The sequence below is a fragment of the Salvelinus namaycush genome, chromosome 41 (assembly GCF_016432855.1).
Source record: "Salvelinus namaycush isolate Seneca chromosome 41, SaNama_1.0, whole genome shotgun sequence".
Taxonomy (NCBI): Eukaryota; Metazoa; Chordata; class Actinopteri; order Salmoniformes; family Salmonidae; genus Salvelinus; species Salvelinus namaycush.
This window is the reverse complement of record NC_052347.1, coordinates 9,338,200-9,364,131: the sequence shown is the minus strand read 5'-3', so window position 1 is coordinate 9,364,131 and position 25,932 is coordinate 9,338,200. Positions and strand designations below refer to the sequence as shown.

Below are 25,932 nucleotides of genomic sequence, written 5' to 3'. Positions count from 1 at the left end.
AGTGTCTACATTGTAGAATAATAGTGAAGACATCAAAACTAAGAAATAACACATATGGAATCATGTAGCAACCCAAAAAGTTTTAAACAAATCAAAATATATTTAATATTTGAGATTCTTCAAAGTAGCCACCTTTTGCCTTGATGACAGCTTTGCACACGCTTGGTATTCTCTCAACCAGCTTCACGAGGTAGTCACCTGGAATGCATTTCAATTAACAAGTGTGCCTTCTTAAAAGTTAATTTGTGGAATTTCTTTCCTTTTTAATGCGTTTGAGCTAATCAGTTGTGTTGTGACAAGGTAGGGTTGGTATATAGAATATAGCCCTATTTGGTAAAATACCAAGTCCATATTAAGGCAAGAACAGCTAAAATAAGCAAAGAGAAACAACAGTCCATCATTACTCTAAGACATGAAAGTCAGTCCATGCAGAAAATGTCAAGAACTTTCAAAGTTTCTTCAAGTGCAGTCGCAAAAACCATCAAGCGCTATGATGAAAATGGCTCTCATGAGGACCACCACAGAAATTCCAGAGTTACCACTGCTGCAGAGGATAAGTTCATTAGAGTTACCAGCCTTAGAAATTGCAGCCCAAATTAATGCTTTTTAAATTTAACTAGGCAAGTCAGTATATAACAAATTCTTATTTACAATGACAGCCTACAGGGGAACAGTGGGTTAACTGCCTTGTTCAGCGGCAGAGCGACAGATTTTTACCTTGTCAGCTCAGGGATTCAATCCAGCAACCTTTCAGTTACTGGCCCAACACTCTAACCACTAAGCTACCTGCTGCTTCACAGAGTTCAAGTAACAGACACATCTCAACATCAACTGTTCAGAGGAGACTGCGTGAATCAGGCTTTCATGGTTTAATACCTGCAAAGCGCAAAGAAGCCACAACTAAAGCACACCAATAAGAAGAAGAGACTTGCTTGGACCAAGAAACACGAGCCATGGACATTAGACTGGTTGAAATCTGTCCTTTGGTCTCATGAGTCCAAATTTGAGATTTTTGGTTCCAACCGTCATGTCTTTGGCAGATCGCACCATGAAGCATGGAAGAGGAGGTGTGATGGTGCTTTGCTGGTGACACTGTCTGTGCTTTATTTAGAATTCAAGGCACACTTAACCAGCATGGCTACCACAGCATTCTGCAGTGATACGCCACCACATCTGGTTTCACTTAGTGGGACTAACATTTGTTTTTCAACAGGACAATGACTCAACACACCTCCAGGCTGTGTAAGGACTATTTGACCAAGAAGGAGAGTGATGGAGTGCTGCATTAGATGACCTGGCCTCCACAATCACCCGACCTCAACCTAATTGAGATGGTTTGGGATGAGTTGGACCGCAGAATGACAGAAAAGCAGCCAACAAGTGCTCAGCATATGTGGGAACTCCTTCAAGACTGTTGGAAAAGCATTCCTGGTGAAGCTGGTTGAGAGAATGTCACAAGTGTGCAAAGCTGTCATCAAGGCAAAGGGTGGCTACTTTGAAGAATCTAAAATCTATTTAGAATTTAACACTTTTTTGGTTACTACATTATTCCATATGTGTAATTTCATAGTTTTGATGTCTCACTATTATTCTACTATGTAGAAAATAATAAAATAAATAAAAACCCTTGAATGAGTAGGTGTGTCCAAACTTTTGACTGGTACTGTATATATAATATATACACATTTCATTTCAACTTGTAGGACTATGCATAGGGTGAATTCGGGAAAGAGTGGGACATGATATAAACTGGGACAGATTAATCCTGATTCCTTTATTTCTTGGTCTGACAAAAGAACATATGGTCATGTCTCCTGTGAATATGAAATCAAGTCGTTTTTTTGTGTAATTACGAAACATCTGTAGGATTTCATAAATGTATCATGTGTTGGGCTAATATGTTGGATAGATGTCAAAAGAGGTTACAGAAGATGGAAATGCAAAGTGTCCCACTTTTTCCGAATTCACCCTAAATGGTCATCACAGATCAATGGAAGTCAAGCATGAGACATGCAGTTAAAAACAGAAGTGTTCAACATTACATTTATTTAATTGTTATTCACATATAGGCTACACATGTAGGATCTTAATTTGAGCCAGTTCGCTACAGCAGGAAAATAATCCTGCAGCAACAGGAAATTTGAATTATGTGGATTATAATGAATGGGACATTTTTGTAGGGGTTGATACATTTTTCATTAGTGCAAATCTAGTCTGATATTTTAAAGTAGAAATTACAAACGTTAGAAGCCTTTTTAAACCTTGAATACACTACAAGTTTGCATTTCCTGCAGTGCAGGAAAATTCTCAGTAACAGAAGATTGATCAAATGAAGATCCTACATCTGTACACAGGGACAGACAGAAATTGATAGAGTTATGAATCACTAAATGTGGTGTTATCCTGGATACCAGGTCAATAATAGTGAGAAACAGGAACAAGGCACAAGTGTATCATCAAAGTTAACATGACACATCGTTAGTCAAAGACACATGACATGAACAGTATTAATCCAAAGCAGATTGGATCGTTTTTACACCCCTTTACAACAAAACTCACAAGCGAAAGATAACCTAATGTTAAAGATGCAATGTCAAGATATTGCATAAGTAAAATGGTCGAGAAGCATTTAGTTTATTCCTCCTGGGGGAAAAAATGAGAACACACACACAATACAGACCAAATAACAACCAAGTCTACTCATAATGTAGTTCATTTTTAGATTAAATGTATCAATATATGGACTTAACATAATTGTAATTGCTGAACAGTTGGTTTTAATTACAATTAGGTTTCTTTAAAAATATTTAACGAACCATTGAGAATGCAAAGAAATGTCATACTTTTACAGCTCTGTATATCAGCCAATGGGAATAAAAACCTCCTAGACTACGCGCTCATACAGCTGCATATCCTGAAACAGTTTCATCACAAGAACACCAAAAATGCAACTAGCAGCAGCCATATCTGTTTAGTTGAAGGCACATAGACCTATATGTATGGTGCTACATCTATAGGGAAGTCAGATACTGCAAGTCATGGAACTTGAGCAAGACAATGACTATGCCAGGATGACAAGCCACAATATAACTACAGAAATATGCCACGTCTACAAATAACACAGTTTGTGCTATACAGTCAGCATAGCGTATTGGCTTGTTGCAGGCTCTATCTTTGTGTTCAGCTGTTAGGGTGTAAAGCTGGACTCTGTCACTAAAAATCGATCAGCTATATGTGAGATACTGTGCATGTAGCTGTATCTACTAATCTCCTTATTTGAATCCACAGATTTTCTTCTATAATACACAAATATACAATTTTGCAAATTAATCTACACAATTTTCTAGTACAGGTACAATATATAAGATATCACATAATTCAGTATAAAAACAAACAAATGCAGATATTTACCGTTGAAGACAACTTGAAATGAAATGCCTCAATTTGACTTGCTATGACAGGGGAATTCACCATTTCAAAGTAAAATGAATGAATCCTCAAAACCTTTAAAAATGACACCATTCAATTATGTCATGTTTAATCATGTCAAATGTCCACTGAAATGTTTCAAAGTTTGTTTTCAAAAACGTTTCATATCATACAAGCACCAAGAAATAACAGTTAAAAAAAGTTATTAGTTTAGACGAATACAACATGAATGGTATTAATGCTCTTTAAAACAATTAGTGTCAAGCAGTAATTTGAGTAGAGTAAACTGAAAGTGAGTGTGCTTCTAGTACCACCATATGATGGTAGTCATACTCAACCACTGGAATCATGCAATGTCCCCATCCAGAATGGATAAACAATTACACACTCCTAAATGTATGTATGCAAAGCAATCTAATTAAGGACTTGTTGTTTTTTTGTTAAGGTATAGTATGGTTTTAGTAAATCCTTGCAATGACCACCACAAACACATTTTGAATCAATGCCAGTTATGGCATGAATCAGTGACCAAAGTAGGAGAGAGGTCTTCTACAAGGCCCAAGGGGACTGGATCATGGGGGAGGGATGGGTTTGGGAGGAGACCATGGCTAAGTCCCAATTATTCATATTTTAGGCTAAATGTGCACTTTCACACTCCCCGTCATGGATTTAAAAGCATTGGATTGGTGTAATTATTGACTGGAGGGAGTTTCCACCATTGTTAAATCCATGCGAGAAAGTGAATTGGGACTCAGCCAGAGAGGGAGAAGCGTTGGGCCCAGAGGTTAGGGGTCAAGTTGCTCATCCTCCATGTGAAGGCTGCTGGGGGGACACAGGAGGGGCTGGCTGGAGCAGTTGGTACTCTGACTCTTCAGGCTCTCTGATGACCCTGTGGACACAAGGAGCATGATCCAATTAAACAAGAGGATCTCTTACTCCGGTGAAATCAAATCTAAACAATTGGATACTTATCAATACAATCTTGCTGTCAATTTACATGATAAACAGAGTTATAACCTGCAGCAGATTTTTAACCAACTGTCCTGAATCTGACAGATAGCGAGGAATCGGTTTCTCTGAAGCAACGAGACAGGTAAAGACAGGACAGAGAAGTCCTACATACCACATTTATTCCTCCACACCAATAGAGCAGGCATCAGGACCTAGAGCTGGCCATAGCAAGGCCAGGTAAAGGGACAGGGCAGGGAGTAAGGAAACAGAGAAGAACAAACAGCACACAGGTTAGATGCAAAGCTGGGGGACTGAACGCATGGGGGAATAAAGAGAAAAAGAGCCAAAAGGTGTTATACGTGCAATGAAAAATGTATGTTAACAATTGGTTTGAGCATTAAAGACATGCTCTGGTACTTCGCCAACTAGTAAGTATTTTTCAAGGTTCCCGTTTTTTGTGTTAATGTGTAGTTCATGCATAATCTATGAGCAGAACTAGCCAAGAAATCCCTAGTTTGACTGTTTTCTGGAAGCTGTGCAGCGCCATTTTCCCTACATTTACCCCCACATGGGCCAGCCCCCTAGCAATTAAAGTTTCAGCCAATGATCTTCAGCTTGCTAAGGGAGTGACAGCTAGCAACACGCATACAGTAGACCGAGAGAGAGAGACATGATGCACATATCTGTACATATATGTGACAGAGTACGCAATTTTCTGGGGCCACTTTTGGCTCGTGGGCGCTACTTTCAGAACTACTGGCTAAAAAGTATACAAAAGAACCAGAGAATATCTTTAATATCCAGACAAACATACACAATCATGCACACGCGCACAGATACGCACGGGCCTGGGCCTTGTGTTATTATTAGCTTACCTGGCAGAGACAGGTCCCCTGGCGGGTCACTCTCTGTTTTGGTCAGGCTGCTGTGTTCACTGCTGTAGTCCTGAAGGATCTCTCTCTCTCCTCCAGAGTGCAGCCTGTCCTCTGGACCACCCACGACAGGAGGGAGAGACAAGGTCACAACAAGACCTAAATGTCCTTACACTGGTTTGCAATGTACCCTGGTAGGTATTTCAAGTAATTATTTGGAGGGGTCACCTACCCGAACTTGATGTAGACTGGACCGCTAACTACGTGCATTCAGAGCATGACAGAACTCACCATCATCTGGGGAGATGGACTCCGGTACATCCTCGGCTGCAGTGGCCTCGGTGGGAGCTGGGCTGCTGGAGAGCAGTGTGTGAGGCTGGGCGTCCGACATCTCAGACAGCTTCTCCTCATCCTCCTCCTGGATGGGTGATGAGGGCGACCTCAGGGTGCTGTGGGGGTCAAACACTTACAATGAGGCGACATTGATAAACAAAAAAACAGTTTTACAACCAACGTGAAGCTTTATAATAAACAGACTGCACTCTGTACTGTTGTCCTAGTAAGTTTATTTTCTGCAGGTTGGCAAGGCTCAGCAATGTCAACTGGATGGATTGCCAAGGACACGCCGTCTAATCAGTTTGTAGCATGGTGCTGGATACAGGAGAAGACCTCTAGCAGCAGCTCACCACAACATACGGACACTCTTTATTCTGACCCTGGGCCAGCTGTTACACAAACTGATGAGCAATCAATCCAGAGTCAAACCCAATGTCAACAAGCAAATCCATCCGGGCAGTTAATCTGTCAGGGCTATTAACTCCATACTAAAACTAAATAATTCAAAATTGCATATGCTCCAAGTTAGAGACTGTTCAAATCAACTGGTAATGGTGTGAAAAATTACAGTAGCAGGCAGCTGGACTGTAGAGAGCAGCACTGGGAGACTTTAGCCCACTTCAGTATCTCCCCCTTCTTCCTAAAGTGTGCCCTGGTTCACCCTACCTCAAAAGATTTCAAAGCATTGGATTGGTTTAAATATTCGCTGGAGGGAGGTTCCACCAACTTCCCTTACACCTGTCCATTTTAAATCAATGAGGGGGAGTGTAGGGTACGAGTGCACAGTTCAAGGAGATGGTCCATCTCAGATGGAGGAGAAAGTGAACTGGGCTTGTTACTACCCTTGTGTCCCAGGATTACCTGTCAGGTGACTTGCTGACTTTGCCCTTCTGCAGGCCCCCGTCCCCGGAATGTTCTGGGGAGCCCAGCGGCCGGCCCTCCCCTACCAGGCTCCCAGAGAAGTTAATATCATCGTAGAGGGGGGCGGGGGGGATGGAGGGGGACACAGAGTGCAGGCCGTTCAGAGCCTCCAGCAGAGAGATGGGCTCAAAACCTGGAGGAACCGAGTCTGAGCTCTGGAGAGATGCACACAGAAAGACTGCTCATATCTTCACTAGTCATTCACAGCCATTTATTAAAGGCTTTGTAATTGCATCGTGATGGAGTTGAGTTTTGTTAAATAAAAGTAGAAAAAGAAACAATCCTTGACACAAATGATGCCATGTGTGTATTAACAACAAATGCCTGGGTCGTTTGCGCCGTACCGAGTGCTCATCATGGTCCATGGTCTGAGCCAGTACAGGGCTGAACGACACAGGGGACAGCGGCCCAGGCTTCTTCCTCACAGCTCTGATCTGCAGCAAGGCTCGGAAGGCTGGGGAGAGAGACAGACCAAACACTGATTACACTACACACTGTCAAATGTGACTGCATCTTCACTAAAATGTCAACTTTACAGCATTTTCCTTAAATCAGCTCAGTCCACACAGGGCATTCATCTCCACGTCCATTAGGTGTCTCTCTCGCTGAGCTCTGAAACATGGCAGCCTGGCAGGTCTATTTCCTATTAGCTAAGGCATGAAATCCCAGTTGGAAGCCTATTGGAAACAAACTAGCATCGCTCCTTACGCAGTCTGCAGATAGGACAGTTGTTGGCCTGGTAACGCAGGGTGTCAGCACAGGAGTTGCAGAGACACAGGTGTCTGCAGGGCAGAATGATGGTGTCTCGGAGGTCTGACAGACAAACAACACACTCATTGCTGTTGTCACTGTTCTCATCCTCCGATGGCTGCAGAGAACCAAAAAACATTTGTGAAGAGTGATGAACATGTAGAAAAAAATTGACTACGCAAACCAACGGTCTGAAAACCTACAGCAAAATGAGCCACATTCCTGAAAGATTCAGGTGTGGTTACACCTCTATAATGTAAAAATGTGTTGCTTTCCAACAGCCTTTGTAAATTCATGTTAAATAAATCTACTGTATGCATCTACAAAAGGTGTTCCTGGTGAGTTCTGGAATAACAACCTTGGTCTCTTGGTTGTTTTTGTTTTCAATTCCATAGATCTCCTGCAGCAGGTAGCTCACACGATCCACCTATAACAACACGTGGCCAAGGACAGAGAATGATGGGAGGAACACATTGTAGCCTTATGTCCCATAGGGGATAAAGAGGAGGAAGTAATCACACATGCTAACAAATGTATGTGTTGTAAATTAACATGTTTTTGTTATTCAGGCATTTTGTATTTTAAATAATCTACTAATATAATAGAGAAGACATGGATTAACTTGTATTAACTTACAATTTGCTTCTGCTTCAGAGGCTTGACGGAGAAACTGCCATCCACATGCTTGAAAGGAAGAAATGGTGTTTACTTCACATATTTGTGTGTGAAAACAGAACTTCATGACATCAGACGCGGGATGCAAATTTGAGTCAAATTCAAACACTGTCCTCTTCCACTCAATCGACACAATGAGTTACTTACTCGCTCAAAGGCTGCCAGCAGCACATGTGCATGTCCAAAGCAATCTGGAAAAGGACAAACACTAATTCATAAGGGATTACTGTACTCTGTGCATACAGAATGTCTAATCTAGCACCTGCTATTGTGGTACAGCGGAGAGACAGTTGCCAACTAAGTTTGTTATTAAGTCAGCCTTGAAGTGATATATGGAGCGAAGAACATTAACATCAGCGTCAACCGTTTGGACCACCTACCATCCCCTTCATCCACCACAGCTTGGATCACCATGGGGAAAACACCCCGGTCCAGCTCAAAGTTCAGCTGTAAAGATAAAATAAATGGTGACAACAGATGAGCTAATCAACAGTCAGCTGGTGACATCACTCCACAGGATTGAGTGCTCCTGCCCAGATATACTCACATCCTCCTCCTTCCAGTCGGTGAAATCGATTTTGAAAGAAGGCAGGGAGAAATGTTGGCTCACACCCCTCTTATAGTGTACAGTCTCAGAAACCAGGGCTGGGCCCTTTGGGTTGTACCTACACAGGACAGAAACAGTGAATACAATATCTTATCAATACAAAAACTATCAAAGTTAATTTAGTATCCCGGAAATATAAGATGTTCTTTTTCAGATCTCTTGTTGAAAGCTCTTTCTTCGACCACAAATAATGAAAAACAGCATTAGGCCTAAATAAAATCAATTTCCGAATTTTCCCTCTTAAATTTGTCAATGGAAAAGCTCAATAAAAAAGCATGCAAAAAAAAAGGCAGAAACACATCCATCCACTCACATAATGACCTCAGCATAAACTATTATATTAATTCCCTCTTCAGATGACATGCGTATCCATGGAGACAGGCGGTTGCTAAGGACCCATTGTATCTCTCCCAGTCTGCTTTTTGGAGACTGGCGTTCTATGCTGTATATTGGCCACTATCATAAGATGTTCTTATACAACGTGTCTTTAAAGTGAATAAAACAATTTCACTGCACATCTTCAGAAACAGATAAAAGGCATGGATTTCATTTCAAATGAGAAATGTCAAATGCTGGATTGCATTTAGTTAGATATTTGGGAGCAAGAGACAGTGGAAGAAAATATGTATTTCTAATTAGTGAATGACTTAGAAATAGCATATTGATGCTAAACATAGTCTATTATGTAAATTAAAAGGTTTCTGAATCAGACTCGTACATACATTGCCATCCCATTGGTGAATTCCTCAAAAGCTTGGCAATACAGGGTGATAGCCACACGAGCATCAGCGTCAAATGTGAACTCCACACCATACAGAACCTTTGGCTTCCCTCCTTCCTCTACTGGAGCATCAGTGTCATCTTTGTACCTAGTAGTCAAGCAGACGAACAAAACAATGTTAGGCTAGCTTTTTCAAGTGGCCAATTTCAAAATGACAACTTTGAAACTGAAGCTATGATTAAGTTAACAACAACAAAAAAATCCCTCATGCACCACACTTATGAAGGCATGTCAATATCAAATGAAACGTAGGCCTAAACAAGTACAGTGAATAGATGTTAAGCGAAGCTCAATCAGCCAGGATTCTTGACCTGAATCACTTGACAATGAAAACCACGTAGAAAAACAAATGAGGTTAAGGTTAGTCTGAAGACTACTTGCTGTAGAATATGATGGTGTTTTTCCTCACCTGACCAAGCGCAGGGAGTCCTTTCTGATATTGACCAGACTTCTCAGGGTCTTCACAGGCTCATGGTGTGCCGGGGTCACGTACGGAAACTAAGCAAAGGTGAGACACGACAACTAGTCTAAGAAAAGAACAGCCCAATGCAGATAAACTTCAAATGCTTTAGCGTAACCAATAGCATGGGGGATGTGAATCAAGGACTACTCCTGAACTTCCACTTCAACTAATATGCTGTACATGTTACTTATCTGTCAGCAGCTTGCAAGATGAAAAACTTAACAACATAACTAAGAACCTTTGCCATTGTATAGCGAACTTGTTTGTCCTTACTTGTACAGGCCTATTTCCAAGGAAGTTCAGATCCATGTTTTCTCCAAATAGGTAACCCTCTGGATGGGGAGTGTCAAATTTCTCCCCTCCCATGAAAAAATGGCTGGCAAAGTAATTCCCTTAAAAGAAAATAGAAGTATGTGACTAGATTAGAACCAGGATAAAATCAGGATGGAAGGCCTATCTTTAATCAGGACAAGATCAGGGCACCGATGTACAACTCATCCCTGCCTCATCAAATAAACATCTCACCACGACTGAATATCATACAATTAACCATTTATAGCGTTCACATGTAACGTTAGGCCTATAATGTTGGGAGCTGATGATGTCAGTTTAACTGACGTTAGCAGCGTTAGCTATAGTTCGAGTTTTAGCGTTTCAATCCAAATGAATAGCTATATTTACCCGATTTCGGTGGAAATCTGTACGCAGAATTCGCCTGGATATCAATATCCTCAACGCCAGCGATTCTCCGGCTAAGAATCGACCCCATCTTTCCTTGTTGTTGCTAGCTAGCTAATTAGCTAAATACTTGGCTAACTACTAAAGTTACTAGCACCTACGCTAGTGTATTTATCGTCCAAGGGACAGTTTTGTAACAAGTTTTAGACTTTCTTCGGTATTACACAGCCACGTATATATCCAACTGTGTACCTGTCAAGAATAACGATAGAACCAAGGATAACTGGGTGTCCGCTAAAGAAAATAAACACAAGTTTCTAGCCAAAAGCCTTCTGATGTGTGAAACGTCAAACTACATGGTGTTAGGAACTTGTAGTTCTTTCTGTCACCGACCTACTGATCGCCCCTCCCCATCGCTCTGATTTGCGCTCTCGTGCTGCGGATCAGAGGGGTGCTCAGGACACTGAACATAGTTCATAGAGTAAATATTTGAGTTTTCACTGCTGACTGTGCTGTCTCCATGGTCGATGAGAGGAAAGGCTAATGCAAGGGAGAATAACCTCAAGGACTGAGCACCAAACCAAGGGGAAAGGTTTAGAATAGCCCTCTTCTGCAAATATGGATGATCTAAAGCACCAAGTTATGATAAATCAGTTCGTCCTGACTGCTGGATGCGCGGCAGACCAAGCGAAACAGCTTCTACAAGCGGCACATTGGCAGTTCGAGGTATGGGAACCTTTTCTTCTTGATAATGGTCTGAGTTTGGTGCATGGAAGATAGATCAGTTACAGAAATCAGTCTGTGTCTGTTTCTCAGAGTCATTGATTAAAAACATCTAATTAATACAGTAATGCCAATCATTTGTAAAATAATCTGGTTATCTTTACAACATCCCAGTGGGCTAATGCTATTATGCAATGAAAATGTAGCTAACTATGGTATTCAGCAGCCTAATGGCACAATGTAACATTTTCACAGCAGATAGTATAATATCAATTTAGGTTGTATCTGTCTTCAATAGGCTATCATATGTGTAATGCACACTGGACTGTTGCTTATTGACACATACATTTTATTTTTCAATAGACTGCATTAAGTGCCTTTTTTCAAGAAACCAATATTCCATACAGTCACCATCATCAAATGGTAAGTATAGAAAACCTACACTATTATTGTTAACAATGAATGATTGATGTATTATTATTATTATTATTACATTATGATAATGATTATTGCAACATCTATGATTATATTTATATTCATGCACTTGTCGTCCGTGTCCGCCGTGTTGTACCGAAACACAAGCCTGACAAAAATAAACACACATTGGCCACGTTGTTCATAGTGCCTTGTCATGTACTGTAGCTAATTACTTACTGTGTTATTTCACATGAACGGTGATATGATAGGCTGCTATGTTTCTAATACTTATAGTCGGCTAATGAAGTCATGTGAGTTATGAATTATCTGTACTGCTACTATTCTTTTTCTTCAATTGAAGCCTTGAAAATGTGTCGAGTGGGAGAGGGTGGTTCCAGGAAAAGTGAACATTGTTTTAGTAAAAAAAAATAAAGTAAAAAATTAAATAATATGATTTCAGTGCTACAGCACTTATGATACATACTATACAAAACATACAGTTGAAGTCAGAAGTTTACATACACCTTAGCCAAATACATTTAAACTTAGTTTTTTCACAATTCCTGACATTTAATCCGAGTAAAAATTCCCTGTTTTAGGTCAGTTAGGATCACCACTTTATTTTAAGAATGTGAAATATCAGAATAATAGTAGAGAGAATAATATATTTCAGTTTTTATTTCTTTCATCACATTCCCAGTGGGTCAGTAGTTTACATACACTCAATTAGTATTTGGTACCGTTGCCTTTAAATTGTTTAACTTGGGTCAAACATTTCGGGTAGCCTTCCACAAGCTTCCTACAATAAGTTGGGTGAATTTTGGCCCATTCCTCCTGACAGAGCTGGTGTAACTGAGTCAGGTTTGTAGACCTCCTTGCTCGCACACGCTTTTTCAGTTCTGCCCACAAATTGTCTATAGGATTGAGGTATGGTTTTGTGATGGCCACTCCAATACCTTGACTTTGTTGCCTTTAAGCCATTTTGCCACAACTTTGGAAGTATGCTTGGGGTCATTGTCCATTTGGAAGACCCATTTGCGAGAAAGCTTTAACTTCCTGACTGATGTCTTGAGATGTTGCTTCAATATATCCACATAATTTTCCTCCGTCATGATGCCATCTATTTTGTGAAGTGCACTAGTCCCTCCTGCAGCAAAGCACCCCCACAACACGATGCTGCCACCCCCGTGCTTCACGGTTGGGATGGTGTTCTTCGGCTTGCAAGACTCCCCCTTTTTCCTCCAAACATAACAATGGCCATTATGGCCAAACAGTTCTATTTTTATTTCATCAGACCAGAGGACATTTCTCCAAAAAGTACGATCTTTGTCTCCATGTGCAGTTGCAAACCGTAGTCTGGCTTTTCTATGGCGTTTTGGAGCAGTGGCTTCTTCCTTGCTGAGCGGTCTTTCAGGTTATGTCGATATTGGACTCGTTTTACTGTGGATATAGATACTTTTGTACCTGTTTCCTCCAGCATCTTCACAAGGTCCTTTGCTGTTGTTCTGGGATTGATTTGCACTTTTCACACCAAAGTACGTTCATCTCTAGGAGACAGAACGCGTCTCCTTCCTGAGCGGTATGACGGCTGCGTGGTCCCATGGTGTTTATACTTGCGTACTATTGTTTGTACAGATGAACGTGGTACCTTCAGGCGTTTGGATATTGCTCCCAAGGATGAACCAGACTTGTGAAGGTCTACAATTTTCTTTCTGAGGTCTTGGCTGATTTCTTTTGATTTCCCCATGATGTCAAGCAAAGATGCACTGAGTTTGAAGGTAGGCCTTGAAATACATCCACAGATACACCTCCAATTGACTCAAATGTTGTCAATTAGCCTATCAGAAGCTTCTAAAGCCACGACATCATTTTCTGGAATTTTCCAAGCTGTTTAAAGGCACAGTCAACTTAGTGTATGTAAACTTCTGACCCACTGGAATTGTGATACAGTGAATTATAAGTTAAATAATCTGTCTGTAAACATTGTTGGAACAATTACTTGTGTCATGCACAAAGTAGATGTCCTAATCGACTTGCCAAAACTATAGTTTGTTAACAAGAAATTTGTGGAGTGGTTGAAAAACAAGTTTTAATGACTCAAACCTAAGTGTATGTAAACTTCCGACTTCAACTGTACATACATTGTCTTTTAATGACAGTGTTCAAATGTTGACACATGTATAACAGGACATTACCACAGTTTATTCTAGGCCATTTGTCATGTAGATTTTCCATTTGGCCTGTATATTTCCTCCTTCGAAACAACATCTGGCTTCATGAGCAATAAGATATCAGCTTATTTAGGTCTAGAACCTTACCTCTCATAACCTACCACTGGGTCTGCCATTTCCCAATGATCTCATTCTGCTTCTATTTTCATTTTTTCATTTTCAAACTGATGAAAATAAACAGGATGTGGGCAGACATTAGATTTGATAAGAAGCAGTGACATTGGCAATACATCTGGCGTGGTCTGTTTACATTAGGGGTTGGCTGTCAGGCGTGGCATAAGGTTAAGTTGAGCCCCTTTCATTGACAATTGGTTGACAGGTTAACTACGGTGCAGTATGTGCCCACTGTGTCCTTAAACAGACCAGCGCAGAAAGGCCAAGCGTAGGAGAGGCCCGATGCACATGTAACATGATGTGGAGACATTTCAAGCTGGGGAGTGAGGTTACGAAATGAACTCTGTTACACCCAAGGCTATTAAAGGTCATGTTTTTGAAAGTGCTGTAGGGTATTGTTTCTGTTGTCAGTAGTGGTTGTATTGTTATGAAGAGCACCGTGACCTTGGTTTAAAATGACACTTGTACAACTTGAACAAGTTGACATGACAAAGCAGCATCTGTATATTAATCTATCCCTGGCTGTATAACAACAACAAGGGACTGTGTTGGGTTAATTATTGACTCACTCTGTGGTCGCTCATTGACCTGTTTGTGTTGGAGGTTGGTGAGATTGATTTGTTGATACAGGACACAGTAATGTAAGCTGTGTATCACGTGACGCGTGATGTCTGAATTTCCTTTCTTTCGTCTCGTTGGACAGTTGACCACATACATGGAAACAGACATTGTGTAGGGTGACTGTGAGTTAGTGAAACAGCTCTGAAAAAGGTGCAGCCTCACGAAAGACAGATTACCCATGATGCCCTCAACACTTTTATCTTGTAGATCACACGATGGAGGTCAGTGTTGAAACTCAACGTGCTTATGGGATGTTACATCCACAGATGATTACGTCCCTCATGATTGAAATGCACATAGGGGGTTTAACTACAGCAGGCTAATAAGGCATAGGCTGGTGGCAATATTGTAGACGTGTGGCTTATCACAATGTCCCAGTCAATGTTTAGGATGCCAGGAGGTCTGTGGCAGTCATGAATCGAGTCAGTTAAAGAGTCTTCATAACATCGTCCAAAAGAAACAGCTTTTGTAAACTGTTCTACTACCCTTGTTATTACTATTTGGGATGCTATTAGACGTTTAGTGTCTACAGTTAGATGTGCTCTGATGCGGGATATCATTTTGAAAAGAAAATGTGTCTGTTTACAAGCCCTTTGAACAATGGTAGAGTAGACTGCCTGGTGTACAATAGCACATTTGTTTAAAATGGACAATGCTGGTTGGTAGGATGCAGGGCTTTAGTACAGGGTACAGTTTGCCATTGTTTATTCTGAGCCACAAATATGGCAAACTGACAATAAACAATAGGAAAAGGGATGAGAAAGACCACACTCTCTAAAACAAGCTCTCTTGTACTGTTTCCCTGGCTGCAGCTGCTATTACAGGATCCATCCCTATCAAACAGGACTGTTTCTATAGCAACTTTGCAGCTCCAGATGAGAAAATACACGGTCGGTCTCCTGTGTGTTTATGTGTACAGAGCCAGCTGATCTGACTGAGCAGCTGCCACACACTGAGGCCCACACCCTGTGTGTCCACATAGCCAACCCCTTCAACACCCTTCTCCCTATACACTGCTGACCTCTTTCAATGTAAAGCAGTGGAAACTCCCACACATACCAGGCTGTCTTGTTATTGTGGTCAGATAACGGAGAAGGCTTTTGTATTACATGTGTTTTTCAGCTGTACAGTTTTAACCGTTTTGTAAACAGATATAGTATAAAGAAATATAATTCTAAATCATATCTTAGTGTCACGACTTCTGCCGAAGTCGGTCCCTCTCCTTGTTCGGGCGGTGTTCGGCGGTCGACGTCACCGACCTTCTAGCCATCACTGATCCATTTTTCATTTTCCATTGGTTTTGTCTTGTCTTCCTTCACACCTGGTTCCAATCCCATCAATTACATGTTGTGTATTTAACCCTCTGTTTCCCCTCATGTCTTTGTCGGAGATTGTTTTATTGTAAGTTATGTGCAAGTCATGTGTCGGTGTGCGACGAGTTTTGTACCCACTTATATCATTTTTTTTGTATATTTTGGTTTTTGGAGTTTTATGAGCACTTATTAAACGACTCCGTTTATACCAAGTTCGTTTTCCTGCGCCTGACTTCCCTGCCACCGACACGCACCCATTACACTTAGATCATTGTTTTATTGCCGCCATGTGTGTCAGTTGACAGGAAGTCTGTTATGATCACTTACAATTTATTGCTGCAATGTTATTGACTGAAGCAAATGTAGGCTACCAGTGATCTGCAAAATGGCATTTCTGAAGCAGCCAGCCTTATGCTAGTATGGCTGCTGCTGACCCGTTTTTTGTACAAAGACATGCTTGTCCTGAACTGAGCAATGCACATACTAGCTTTATGGTTCACTGTGTTGATGAATCGTTACTGGAGAAATGAGGCCAAGTTGAGACATTGGACGAGGTGGATAGGGTATAGTAAAGGCAGTTTATTCAAAGGTAAAGATATCTGGCAAAGCATGCTACACGGCCCCGTTCGTCTAGCTCGTATGGAACCGTCGGAAGAGAGGGCCGAAACATATTGTGCAGTTCATTTATACAGTATATGACGTAGGTTGAATCTGGTAGTCTGTTCGTCGGATTGGTCGATCTGGGTCGTGGGTAGTCCTGTTCGGGCCTGGTGTCGACGTTCCATTGGCTCTTAACATGGTTCTTTGTCTTTGAGTCCCAACCTTGAAAAGGATGTATGTGCGTGTTGTTTTAGCAGGGGCCTGATCTGGGTGTGGGTGTCTGTGGTTGTTATCTGATGAGAGCAGAATGTGTCTGAGAGAAAAGCGGGGGGTGGGTGCATGTTGTGCAAAGTATAGCTTATGTTGAGAAGTTGTTATAACAAGTTTCCAGTATCTATTACAATTTCTTACAACTGCGCATCATAAATGATTACGTTGAATAAAGGCATGTCTCGTTCCTATTGAAGCAGCTCAACGCTAATGCCTGTGGGAAATCCAATGTTTGTTCATTCATTAACTCATTCATTCTTACTGCACCATAGAAACCTTAGAAATCCATATGTGTGGGATACTCCACTAATGTTCTTATCAAGTAATAAGAATTTCTTAATTAGCCTGTGGACATCTTTTTCTTCTTGTACATATTTCAGCTCTCATTAACAAAATGTAGTTAAATTGTCTGACAATCCTCCTACAGAAATATGTTTACCGCAGTCAAAACCTATTCTGAAGGCAAGCATGTGACTTGGGGGGGAGGGTATCGGTTTCCTCTAGTTCCACTACAAACCACATGACTGTTTGAGATATTGCATAATCTATTATGTGGTGGATATCCTGTCCACACAATGAGAAAACAGACAGTCTGGTAGCCTTCAGATGGTTGGGGTGAATCCTAACACTGGTTGCTTTGACCTTTTACGTCCTGGAAGGTACGATTCCTTTGGACCCTCTTAGGTTCTTACTCATGGAATGGTGTTTGTTTTGGCTGACTGGTCCTGTGTTTGGCAGCCACAGAGCAGTCTCCTAGGGCCTGCTCTCTGTAGTGTCAGCTGAGAGGGCAGACACAGGGCAGGATGTAGAATTTGGTGGAAAGACAAGGGGTCAGTCTGAGGAAGTTGGGCTAAAATATTTTTCCCTTTTCGCTTCCACAACTATTATGATGTAGGCACTTCTAAGGATCAGTTGAGGGAGGACATAAGTGTCAAGATGGTAAATCAAACCAAGCATGTCAATTAGAACTGGAGACAATGCGCCAGTAATTACAAAAGTCAGTAGTGAAATATGCAATCAGAAATGCTTACAGATCGATGTTCTCTTATTAATGGTTCTCTCCTTTCTCCACAGATGCACACTCCAGCCAACACACCAGCAACACCTCCCAACTTCCCAGACGCACTGGCCATGTTCTCCCGCCTCAAGGCCTCAGAGAGCTTCAATGCCAGCAGTCCCGTAGCCTCCATGGCGACCTCTCCTCCTCAGGTCAACTGGGCCATGGGCCCTTCTGCCCCAGGTCAGACGCAGCAGGGCCTGTGGACTTCTGGGCAGCTGCCCTCTCGGGTGCCTCCCCCTGGGTGGCCCCAAGCCGTCACTCAGCAGGCCTCCAGTGAACAGGCCAGCGTTACCATGGAGGCAGAGAGATGAGAGCACTGCAGGGGCCTCGCGATAACAAGAGGAACCAATATCGGGCAGTCCTCTTTGACAAAGTGAGAAATGAATTGGCTGCAAGGGAAAGCAGAAAACCAAGCGATGTTGTGGACATGCACTGAGAACAGAAAGGAGGAATTATGAGCATACAGCTGATGAACATTCATGTGACCCCACATTGTAAAATCTGCAGACAATTTTAGTTAGGCATATGTTTCATTTTTTTTCATTGATCTGAAACCAGAGACTAAGATGGACTTGTATAACTAGTGCCGAAGAAGGATCTTCTTGTTGTACACACTGATGTGTATGACAGTGTCATCATCTTTCCTTTGTCTTTCTGGAGTGGTGTCAATGGACTGGATGCCTTATATACTGGGGGTGCACTGCATAAATAACATCATTCTTCTATATTTTTTAACCAGTGTAAGTGTGCGAATATCATGTGTTCTAGTATTCTAATGTGCTTAGAAACCAACTTGGATCTGCTTTTTCAAACATTGGGTAATGACTTTGACTGTCCCACTCACACAATCAAGGAACACCAGCTATCCAACTATGTTTAATAAGCAACTTTACAAACTGCTCCTCTTTATATACAGTGTTTCTGTCTGCGTTGAATGCTAAATGATGTTATACTGCAATCATGGTTCAGTGTTTTTTGTATGATTCTGTTTTCAGCCTTTAGTGTTCAGAGGAAAAGTGAGATTAAGGTTTCTGTCAGAGTGAGACATCTTGCTTGATATTCCATCTCTAAGTAGCAGACAGATAGTTTTTGATACAGTGTTGTTGTTGCTTAAGATGGAAATCAGCATATTAGGGGAAAATAATAAAGAGGGAAAATATATTTAAAAAAAGATAGTTTTAAAAAAGATAAAGAAAAATTAAAAATAATAAGAAAGAAACAGCATATTTGGTGATGCTGTCTCAGGAACTCTCGGCTCAAAAATGTTTTGTCTAGGCACCTGATCATCTTTTTATTTTGTAAAATGGAATGAATATTGCAATTGAAAGGAACTGATAAATTCAGGGAAGGCCCCATCCAAACGTTTTCTATTCTACGATCTGTTAATCTGATAATCACACTAGTTTTGCTTTGCACATCAGTTAATCTGAACACACGCCTGTTCCTCAATGTTTTCCATGAGACAGCTACCACAACAATTTTGTGGATTACCAGACAATTAACTTAATTATTTTGTGTTTCTGAATAAATATCGTATGTATTACACTGCATTAGATCTTGGAGTCTGACTCTATGTATCAAATGGACATGGGGCTCTAATGGAACTATAACCCACAACATCCTGTGCTCTTTTAGTATTTTCCAGATGGCAGTTTATTTCTCAGCGGATGTTGAGTCCAGTGAGTTGGTATGACGCAATCTTCAGTCACACACATCACATCAGGGAGAGATACACTGTTTAAAAACCAGGGGAAATGTGAAATGGTCTAAACAGATGAATGTTTGGCCTTCTCTCTCCATCCTTGGATTGATGAAAAACCTCAGAGCAGACTGAGGAGGAGATGTTGAGTCAGAGACTGTTTATCCCACACTACAAGGACAGGGACAAGCAGAGACCAAACAGTGCTCTGTTATGGCCACTTCCTTGTCTATGTGGTACAGATTTGTTTGTGTATGACAAATCTTTTCACCCCACTGTTCTTTCCCCCCATCTGCTTAGGAAATCAGCTCTCCCCATTTGATAGACGTTGTCTTCATTCATGTCATCCCCTGTGTATGCTATTCAACTTCTCTCTATTTTGACTTGAGTGTTGAAGATCGTCATCAGTTCTGTGAGCGTGGTTAATGTTCCAACAGTCATAACACATAGCGACATGGATTCAAACATTAACCAGAGCCTAGTTGGACTGTGCACCTATCAACCTCAAACAATTATTGTTCTTCTGCTCACATGGTGAACCTCCCTGTATTCTGTAGCTGGACAGGCCTTACACATTGTATAATGTCATGCTGACATCAGACTGATCGATCTGATCTGTCTGTACTGAGTTGACAATGAAAGGTGAGTGGCCCCCGAGCAGTCCACCCATCCTCATAACTCCTCAAAACTCATGGGATTGGTGAGTTGTGTTGGTATTTGTTTACACTGCAAATTGCTGCACTGTAAAACTGTAACCAGGCTAGCACAAGATTTCCCTGCTGCGCAGAGCCTTAGAGTACTGTAAGCACAAGCTAGTTTGAGCCAAACTAAGACATGATGGTTTGGGTATACAAACTGGAGATTTACTTTTAGCCTGAAATAGCATAGAGGAAATGGTGAGAGCATGCGCCAGGGCTGTCAGCAATGTGACCTGCTTTTGCCCCAAAATGTGGAGAACACTCAGGCTTGCAAACATAAACAACGGCTGCTCTCACAATGCACAACCCCCTCCTGTTCTTTCTTTCTTTCTCTCCCTCTTTTTCTATTTCTACCCCCCCCCCCCCCTCTCTCTCTCTCTGTCCTCCCACATAACCAGCAGTAATGAGAGGTGGGTGGTGTGTCTCTTCTGACTATGACTAATCTTGTTTCACCTCCACTTCCCTGGCAGCAGCAGTGCATAAAATACTTTTGAGTCTTCTTTAGACCCATCCTGCTGGACCCAGTCCCCCTCCCTATCCCCATCACCTCGCTGGCTGTGTGTGTTTCTGTGTTTGCAGGGCGTGACATGAATACCAGGCAGCTGCCAGGTTGGCCAGGATGATAGTGGAGCTGCCAGGAACACAAGACGAGATGGAGGAGCAGAGCTACATGGCTGAAATTCCTACAATACACTGCCCCACTCTCTGCTACTCCGTACTGCTCATATTCCAACCCACCACATCCATGACCATTAGGCTGACATCATAGTTCTTTACATGGATTTCATGCAATGTTTATGAAGCTTATGCGTTGTAGGTGTGTTAAAGACATACCACAATAGAAGTGCTCCAGCTATTGTACTGATGGGAAATGGTTCAAATATACAGAAATTATACACTCCATCTCCCGAACATTGTGGGTTAGCCTATACAATAACAAGATAGCTATTGTTTATGTGAGAGTCATTGTTTGGATATGCTGTCGCAGTATGCAATCTCAGATAAGACATGTTTCTGGACAACTTGTGAGAAGCTGACGTGATTGCTGAGATAAAAACCTACTCGAGAGTAAGCCTGGAGTGAACCCTCAAAAGCAGAAAGTGGGTGAAAGGTGATGGGGACAAGTGGACACAGCAGCACATGATAGAAGAAAGGGAGAGGGAGGTAGAGATTACAGCAACGAGGAGGAAGAAAAGAGCTATGTTTATCACGCGTAAGCCCCTCTGCTACTATGGCATTAACATGTCGCATTCAGCCTACTGCCTAAAGGGAATGATCACACACACACACACACACACACACACACACACACACACACACACACACACACACACACACACACACACACACACACACACACACACACACACACACCATGAGCATCTATCGTATCTGCTGTGGGACTGCTGATTACATCTCACATTTGCTCGTGCAAATGGGAAGAATAGGACTGTTCAACTCTCAAAGGATGGGGAGGAGACACTTTTCTTTCCACCATGACTCCCACCCTCTCCCTCCCTCTGTCCCTTCCTCTCTCTCTCTCTGTCTCTTGCTCTCCCTCCCTCTCCCCTTCCCCCAGCTCATTGTTACATAAGAGCACTGCAGTGTGCCCCGTCTCTCATCACACAGACTGATCTGGGAACAGAAACGTAGTGTTCCAGTGAAACGAAACAGACAGGAACACAGGTAGAGAGAAATGTCCTTTCATAACGCTCTGGTGGGACAGACAACACTCCCTTTCATTCATTCCATTCATGCATCTGACTGAACCCTCACCCCCTTGTCTGCTGAAACAATCTCACTCTGAACACCAGTCATGCTTCAGTGTAGTAGTTGTAGTAATTGTAGCACCGGCATGCGGGTTTGGGAGAGTCCGACAGGGAGGGTACTTTACAGCTGGTTTTGCTGGTTCAACATGTTACAGCAGCCTCTTCCTATTAGTACTAAAACATGAATTAGTAGTCTACTGTAGTCTATGTAACAAGTTATTTCTGGACAGTGTGTCAATATGTATCCTACTGCAAAACCAAACATAGTAACAACCTTCTTAATATAGCAACATCAAATCTATCTGGCAATAAACACATGGAAACTGCGATCAAGTTCACCAATCACAGGGAGTGATAGAAAAGGAGAGATTGGGTTGGTTGGCCTCTAAACTTGGCTCAGACTATGGGATGTAAAAACTTGTCAGAGAACAAGGGAGTGTCTACTCTGCCAACAGCAGTACTTTGTTGTTATAACTTGTGTGCCTGGAACTTCACTATTGTTTAAGTTTGAATGCATGGGAAAACTTACAGTAGGCCTAATGACTAAAATGTAACAGGTGAAACAGAAACATACAGAATGCTCTAAAAACAAATATCTCATTAGAGGTAAAACAGCATAAAATTGTACATATTATCTGCACCTAAGATGCAGGGGAAATAGTTGCATTTGAGTGCAGTGGTAGACTAAATGTGTCTTCTGAGGAGGAGACTTCTGGCTATAGTTATGCATTGTGGACAGTGCTCTCTAGTGGACATTTTAGGCATGGAGTCATTGCTTTGCAACATTATACAAATTCAGGCTATATAAATAATCGCAAACCTCCACCGAGACACCTATTTCAACCGTTTTCTTTCACATTGTCTGTGTGTTGAAGTGCATGTTTTTGTTGTTTTGACCCCTAGCATGATGTATATAATTATTGTATCTTCAACAGAGGGCGGAATTAAGTTAAGGTTATTCTCTCTCAGGAAACAGTGGGAGTCTGGGAAATCCTAGGGCCAACGGCAACAATAGCATAATCCTCTCTTTACATAGTGGGTTACTGTTTTCTCTAATTTGTTACTTTTACATGCACAAGTCTCCAATGAATGTTTTACAAACAGAGATCCAAGCTTTAAAATAACATGGCACTGTTCTGGTACAGGGTTGTGGGCTCAGCTGCTCTCAAGTGTCTACTGAGTATTCTAACAGTAGCTGTCTGAGAAAGACTGTGCGAGGCCATCTGGGGGTAGTGAAACTGAGAGTGCTCTGAGCAAGAGAGAAGACTCAGTGGATAGTCTGCTTCAGAGCTGCACTGTATCAGGAGGTTTTCTTTGGCTCGCACCCACCCACTAATTCCTCTCATGCTGTGCAAGGAAATGGAGCTGGTGGTTCATAACTGTCTGTTCCGTAGGACTGAAAATATGCCTACATCTCCCAAAGAACAGGAAGGACATCTCTGACTCGCTTATTATTGAAGCAAAATGGAACATTATAAGAAAGATATGAGGCTACATATCACTTTTTCAGTTCTGTACAAACAATAATTATCATGTTACTTTCGATGACAGTGAAGGTCTCAGGGTAATCAATAATAAAGAAAGATCAAGATGGCTTTCAGAGTATTAGATGTTTTATTGACAAAGACATGCAGAGACATACATGCCAGGGCCCCTGGGAGAAAACTCTAGAACAGGTCTCAAGTACATTTTCTCAAAGCCTTACTTTCTTGTTCATCTCTGTTTATACCTGGTTTTGCATCATAATGTGCCTTGCAATAATTGCTTACAATAATCAAATTCAACATATCACAACAGCTTGAGTGTAGAGTTTCAATAAACCGGTAGGTAGACCATATTTGGCTAAGCTTCCAGATGACGAGCTGACGAGCTTCCAGATGACGAGCTTAATCATCAGTTAAATAAAAATATATAAAATAAATAAAACAGACTTGAACTTAAAATGAGGGACAAACATACATGAATCATTAATCACATTAAATAAATAACAGCCTTCAGAAATATCTGTCGACGCATCAAAATAACTAGGGCTTTACAATGATGGTGGAAACTTTGGAAAATGTGGGGATTAAGTGGGTTAAAATTGTCCTAGAACTCAGTAAAACATGCCATGGGACATGTCAAAATGCAGATTTCTGGTACTTTAGCCAGTTTTATATATATATATATATATATATATATATATATATATATAAATCAAATTTATTAAATGTTCTATGTGGTTTATATAAAAGGGCATGTCATTTAATATCACAGGCTTTAATAATTGAATATTGGTGTACAATTTCTACTTAATTGTGGGGCTCTCTGTGATTGTGAGTTCCATAGGGTGCACAAACCCAGCGTGTAGGCTGTCATTGTAAATAAGAATTAGTTCTTAACTGACTTGCCTAGTTAAATAATATCAAAGTGATGCAAAAAGGCACTCTATTCATGGAAAGAACCAGGCAGTCATTGGTATAACTCAAATACCATTTCTCTTGTGTGTATTTAGTTTCAGGCTGATTGTGTTTGTATCATTGCCACAGCGCAGGGGCCTATGTCAAGTTTCAGTGTGTTTGTATGGGAGAAAAGCCCAGGGATGAAATACATTCAAAAATCAGCAATGATAAAGATCATCAGAAATATGCATGGAACACGCATACAATGATCACCCTCAGAAGATCAAGTTCCACATGCTGATTTTCATATCAGAGAACAGCCTGTGTTGCGAGTGCCCACAGGGAGAAGGGGAGAAACAGAATTGGGCAAGGACCTAGATCTCCAAGTGGTTTTCAAATGCCAGCCAGCAGGAGGCATCCCTACATGCTCTGGCTAGTGGGTAGGCCTGTATCAAATGAGTATCAACATCTTGTACGATGTCTTCTCTGTTTGATACTCCAAACTCCCCAGAACATAAGGTTTGAAGAGGATAGGCCTACATGCTAACTTGGTGAATGTGAGACATGTAACGTGAATATTTTGCCATAGTGTTTAAGTGCGAACTATCACTAAATGATGCAATGTGATATTGGAGTGAGAGGAGTGGAAAAGGCAGAAAAAAACAGGGAAATTATGCATACATTCTTTATGAAACACAATTTTCCACCATGGTGTCAACATTGATCCTCAATTACTTTGTTGCTCACTAATTGGATGTCAAGGTAAAGTTATAGCAACTGTTTGTGATCTAATCAAACTCATCCAGACATAATAGCCTAATTGTTCTGTACTCTGATTCTAAATCTGTTCTAATCATGCATGAGGCCTAAATGCATGTTCTGTTAGATTAAACTGTAAAGTGCAAACTCATGACCTCATCTAGGTTGCCTTGGGCTAAATACAGATAACTTAGCCTAGCTCTTATAGAACTGTGCCATACATTCAGATGCCATGCATTTGTATATTCTTATTTTGTCCTACCCTTGACAGTCCTGTAATTTCCCCAGCCTAATCAGTGTTCACATCACACTCACTATCTGATTTTATTTTTTGGCAATTTAGGATGTTGCACAACGCATTCAGCCACCGGTGTCAGAACATATTTGTGTGTTTTTTCCAGCATTCTTGTCAATGTAGCTAGTTAAGGAGGAAAATGATGCCTTTACAGCCTGAATGGAGGATGCTTCATGTACAGTACCAGCCAGTCCACGAGGGACATGAGTGTATTACGGGGAATGCACAGCAAGCCTAGAAGATAGCCTCTGCACTACATTTACAGATTACTTAACAGTCAAGGGCAGGCAGAGGTCAGTAATCCAGAAAGGTGGGGCAAAGGTACAGGACGGCATGCAGAATGGTCAACACCAGGAAAACTAGGAAAGTGGAACAATCGAGAGACCGGAGCAGAGGGGAAAACCACTGGTAGGCTTGACGAAACTAAAACAAACTGGAAACAGAGAACACAGGGATAAATACACAGGGGATCATGGGGAAGATGGGTGACACCTGGAGGGGGGTGGAGACAATCACAAA

General features: G+C 41.4%; 2 protein-coding genes across 4 annotated transcripts; one reads left to right on the top strand and one right to left on the bottom strand.

Annotated features, from left to right (window-relative positions):
• Positions 1-2,016: 2,016 nt before the first annotated feature.
• Positions 2,017-10,814, bottom strand: LOC120034098 (probable E3 ubiquitin-protein ligase MGRN1). 3 transcript variants are annotated; one of them, XM_038980533.1, is made up of 16 exons: positions 10,467-10,814; positions 10,059-10,177; positions 9,732-9,820; positions 9,264-9,410; positions 8,482-8,599; positions 8,315-8,381; positions 8,082-8,125; positions 7,896-7,943; positions 7,618-7,686; positions 7,218-7,377; positions 6,854-6,963; positions 6,450-6,664; positions 5,544-5,701; positions 5,256-5,366; positions 4,553-4,598; positions 4,201-4,318 (listed from the first exon to the last, which is right to left on the bottom strand). In XM_038980533.1, the coding sequence occupies exons 1-15, from the start codon at positions 10,552-10,554 to the stop codon at positions 4,558-4,560; spliced, it is 1,584 nt and encodes a 527-aa protein (XP_038836461.1). In that variant the 5' UTR covers positions 10,555-10,814; the 3' UTR covers positions 4,201-4,318; positions 4,553-4,557. The 3 variants fall into 3 exon arrangements, with proteins under 3 accessions (XP_038836460.1, XP_038836462.1, XP_038836461.1); XM_038980532.1 differs by lacking the exon at positions 4,553-4,598 and having other exon boundaries at positions 2,017-4,318; XM_038980534.1 differs by lacking the exons at positions 4,553-4,598; positions 7,618-7,686 and having other exon boundaries at positions 2,017-4,318.
• Positions 10,815-10,936: 122 nt separating this feature from the next.
• Positions 10,937-19,365, top strand: LOC120034191 (UBA-like domain-containing protein 1). The gene is made up of 3 exons (XM_038980659.1): positions 10,937-11,189; positions 11,550-11,609; positions 17,827-19,365. The coding sequence occupies exons 1-3, from the start codon at positions 11,082-11,084 to the stop codon at positions 18,121-18,123; spliced, it is 465 nt and encodes a 154-aa protein (XP_038836587.1). The 5' UTR covers positions 10,937-11,081; the 3' UTR covers positions 18,124-19,365.
• Positions 19,366-25,932: the final 6,567 nt, after the last annotated feature.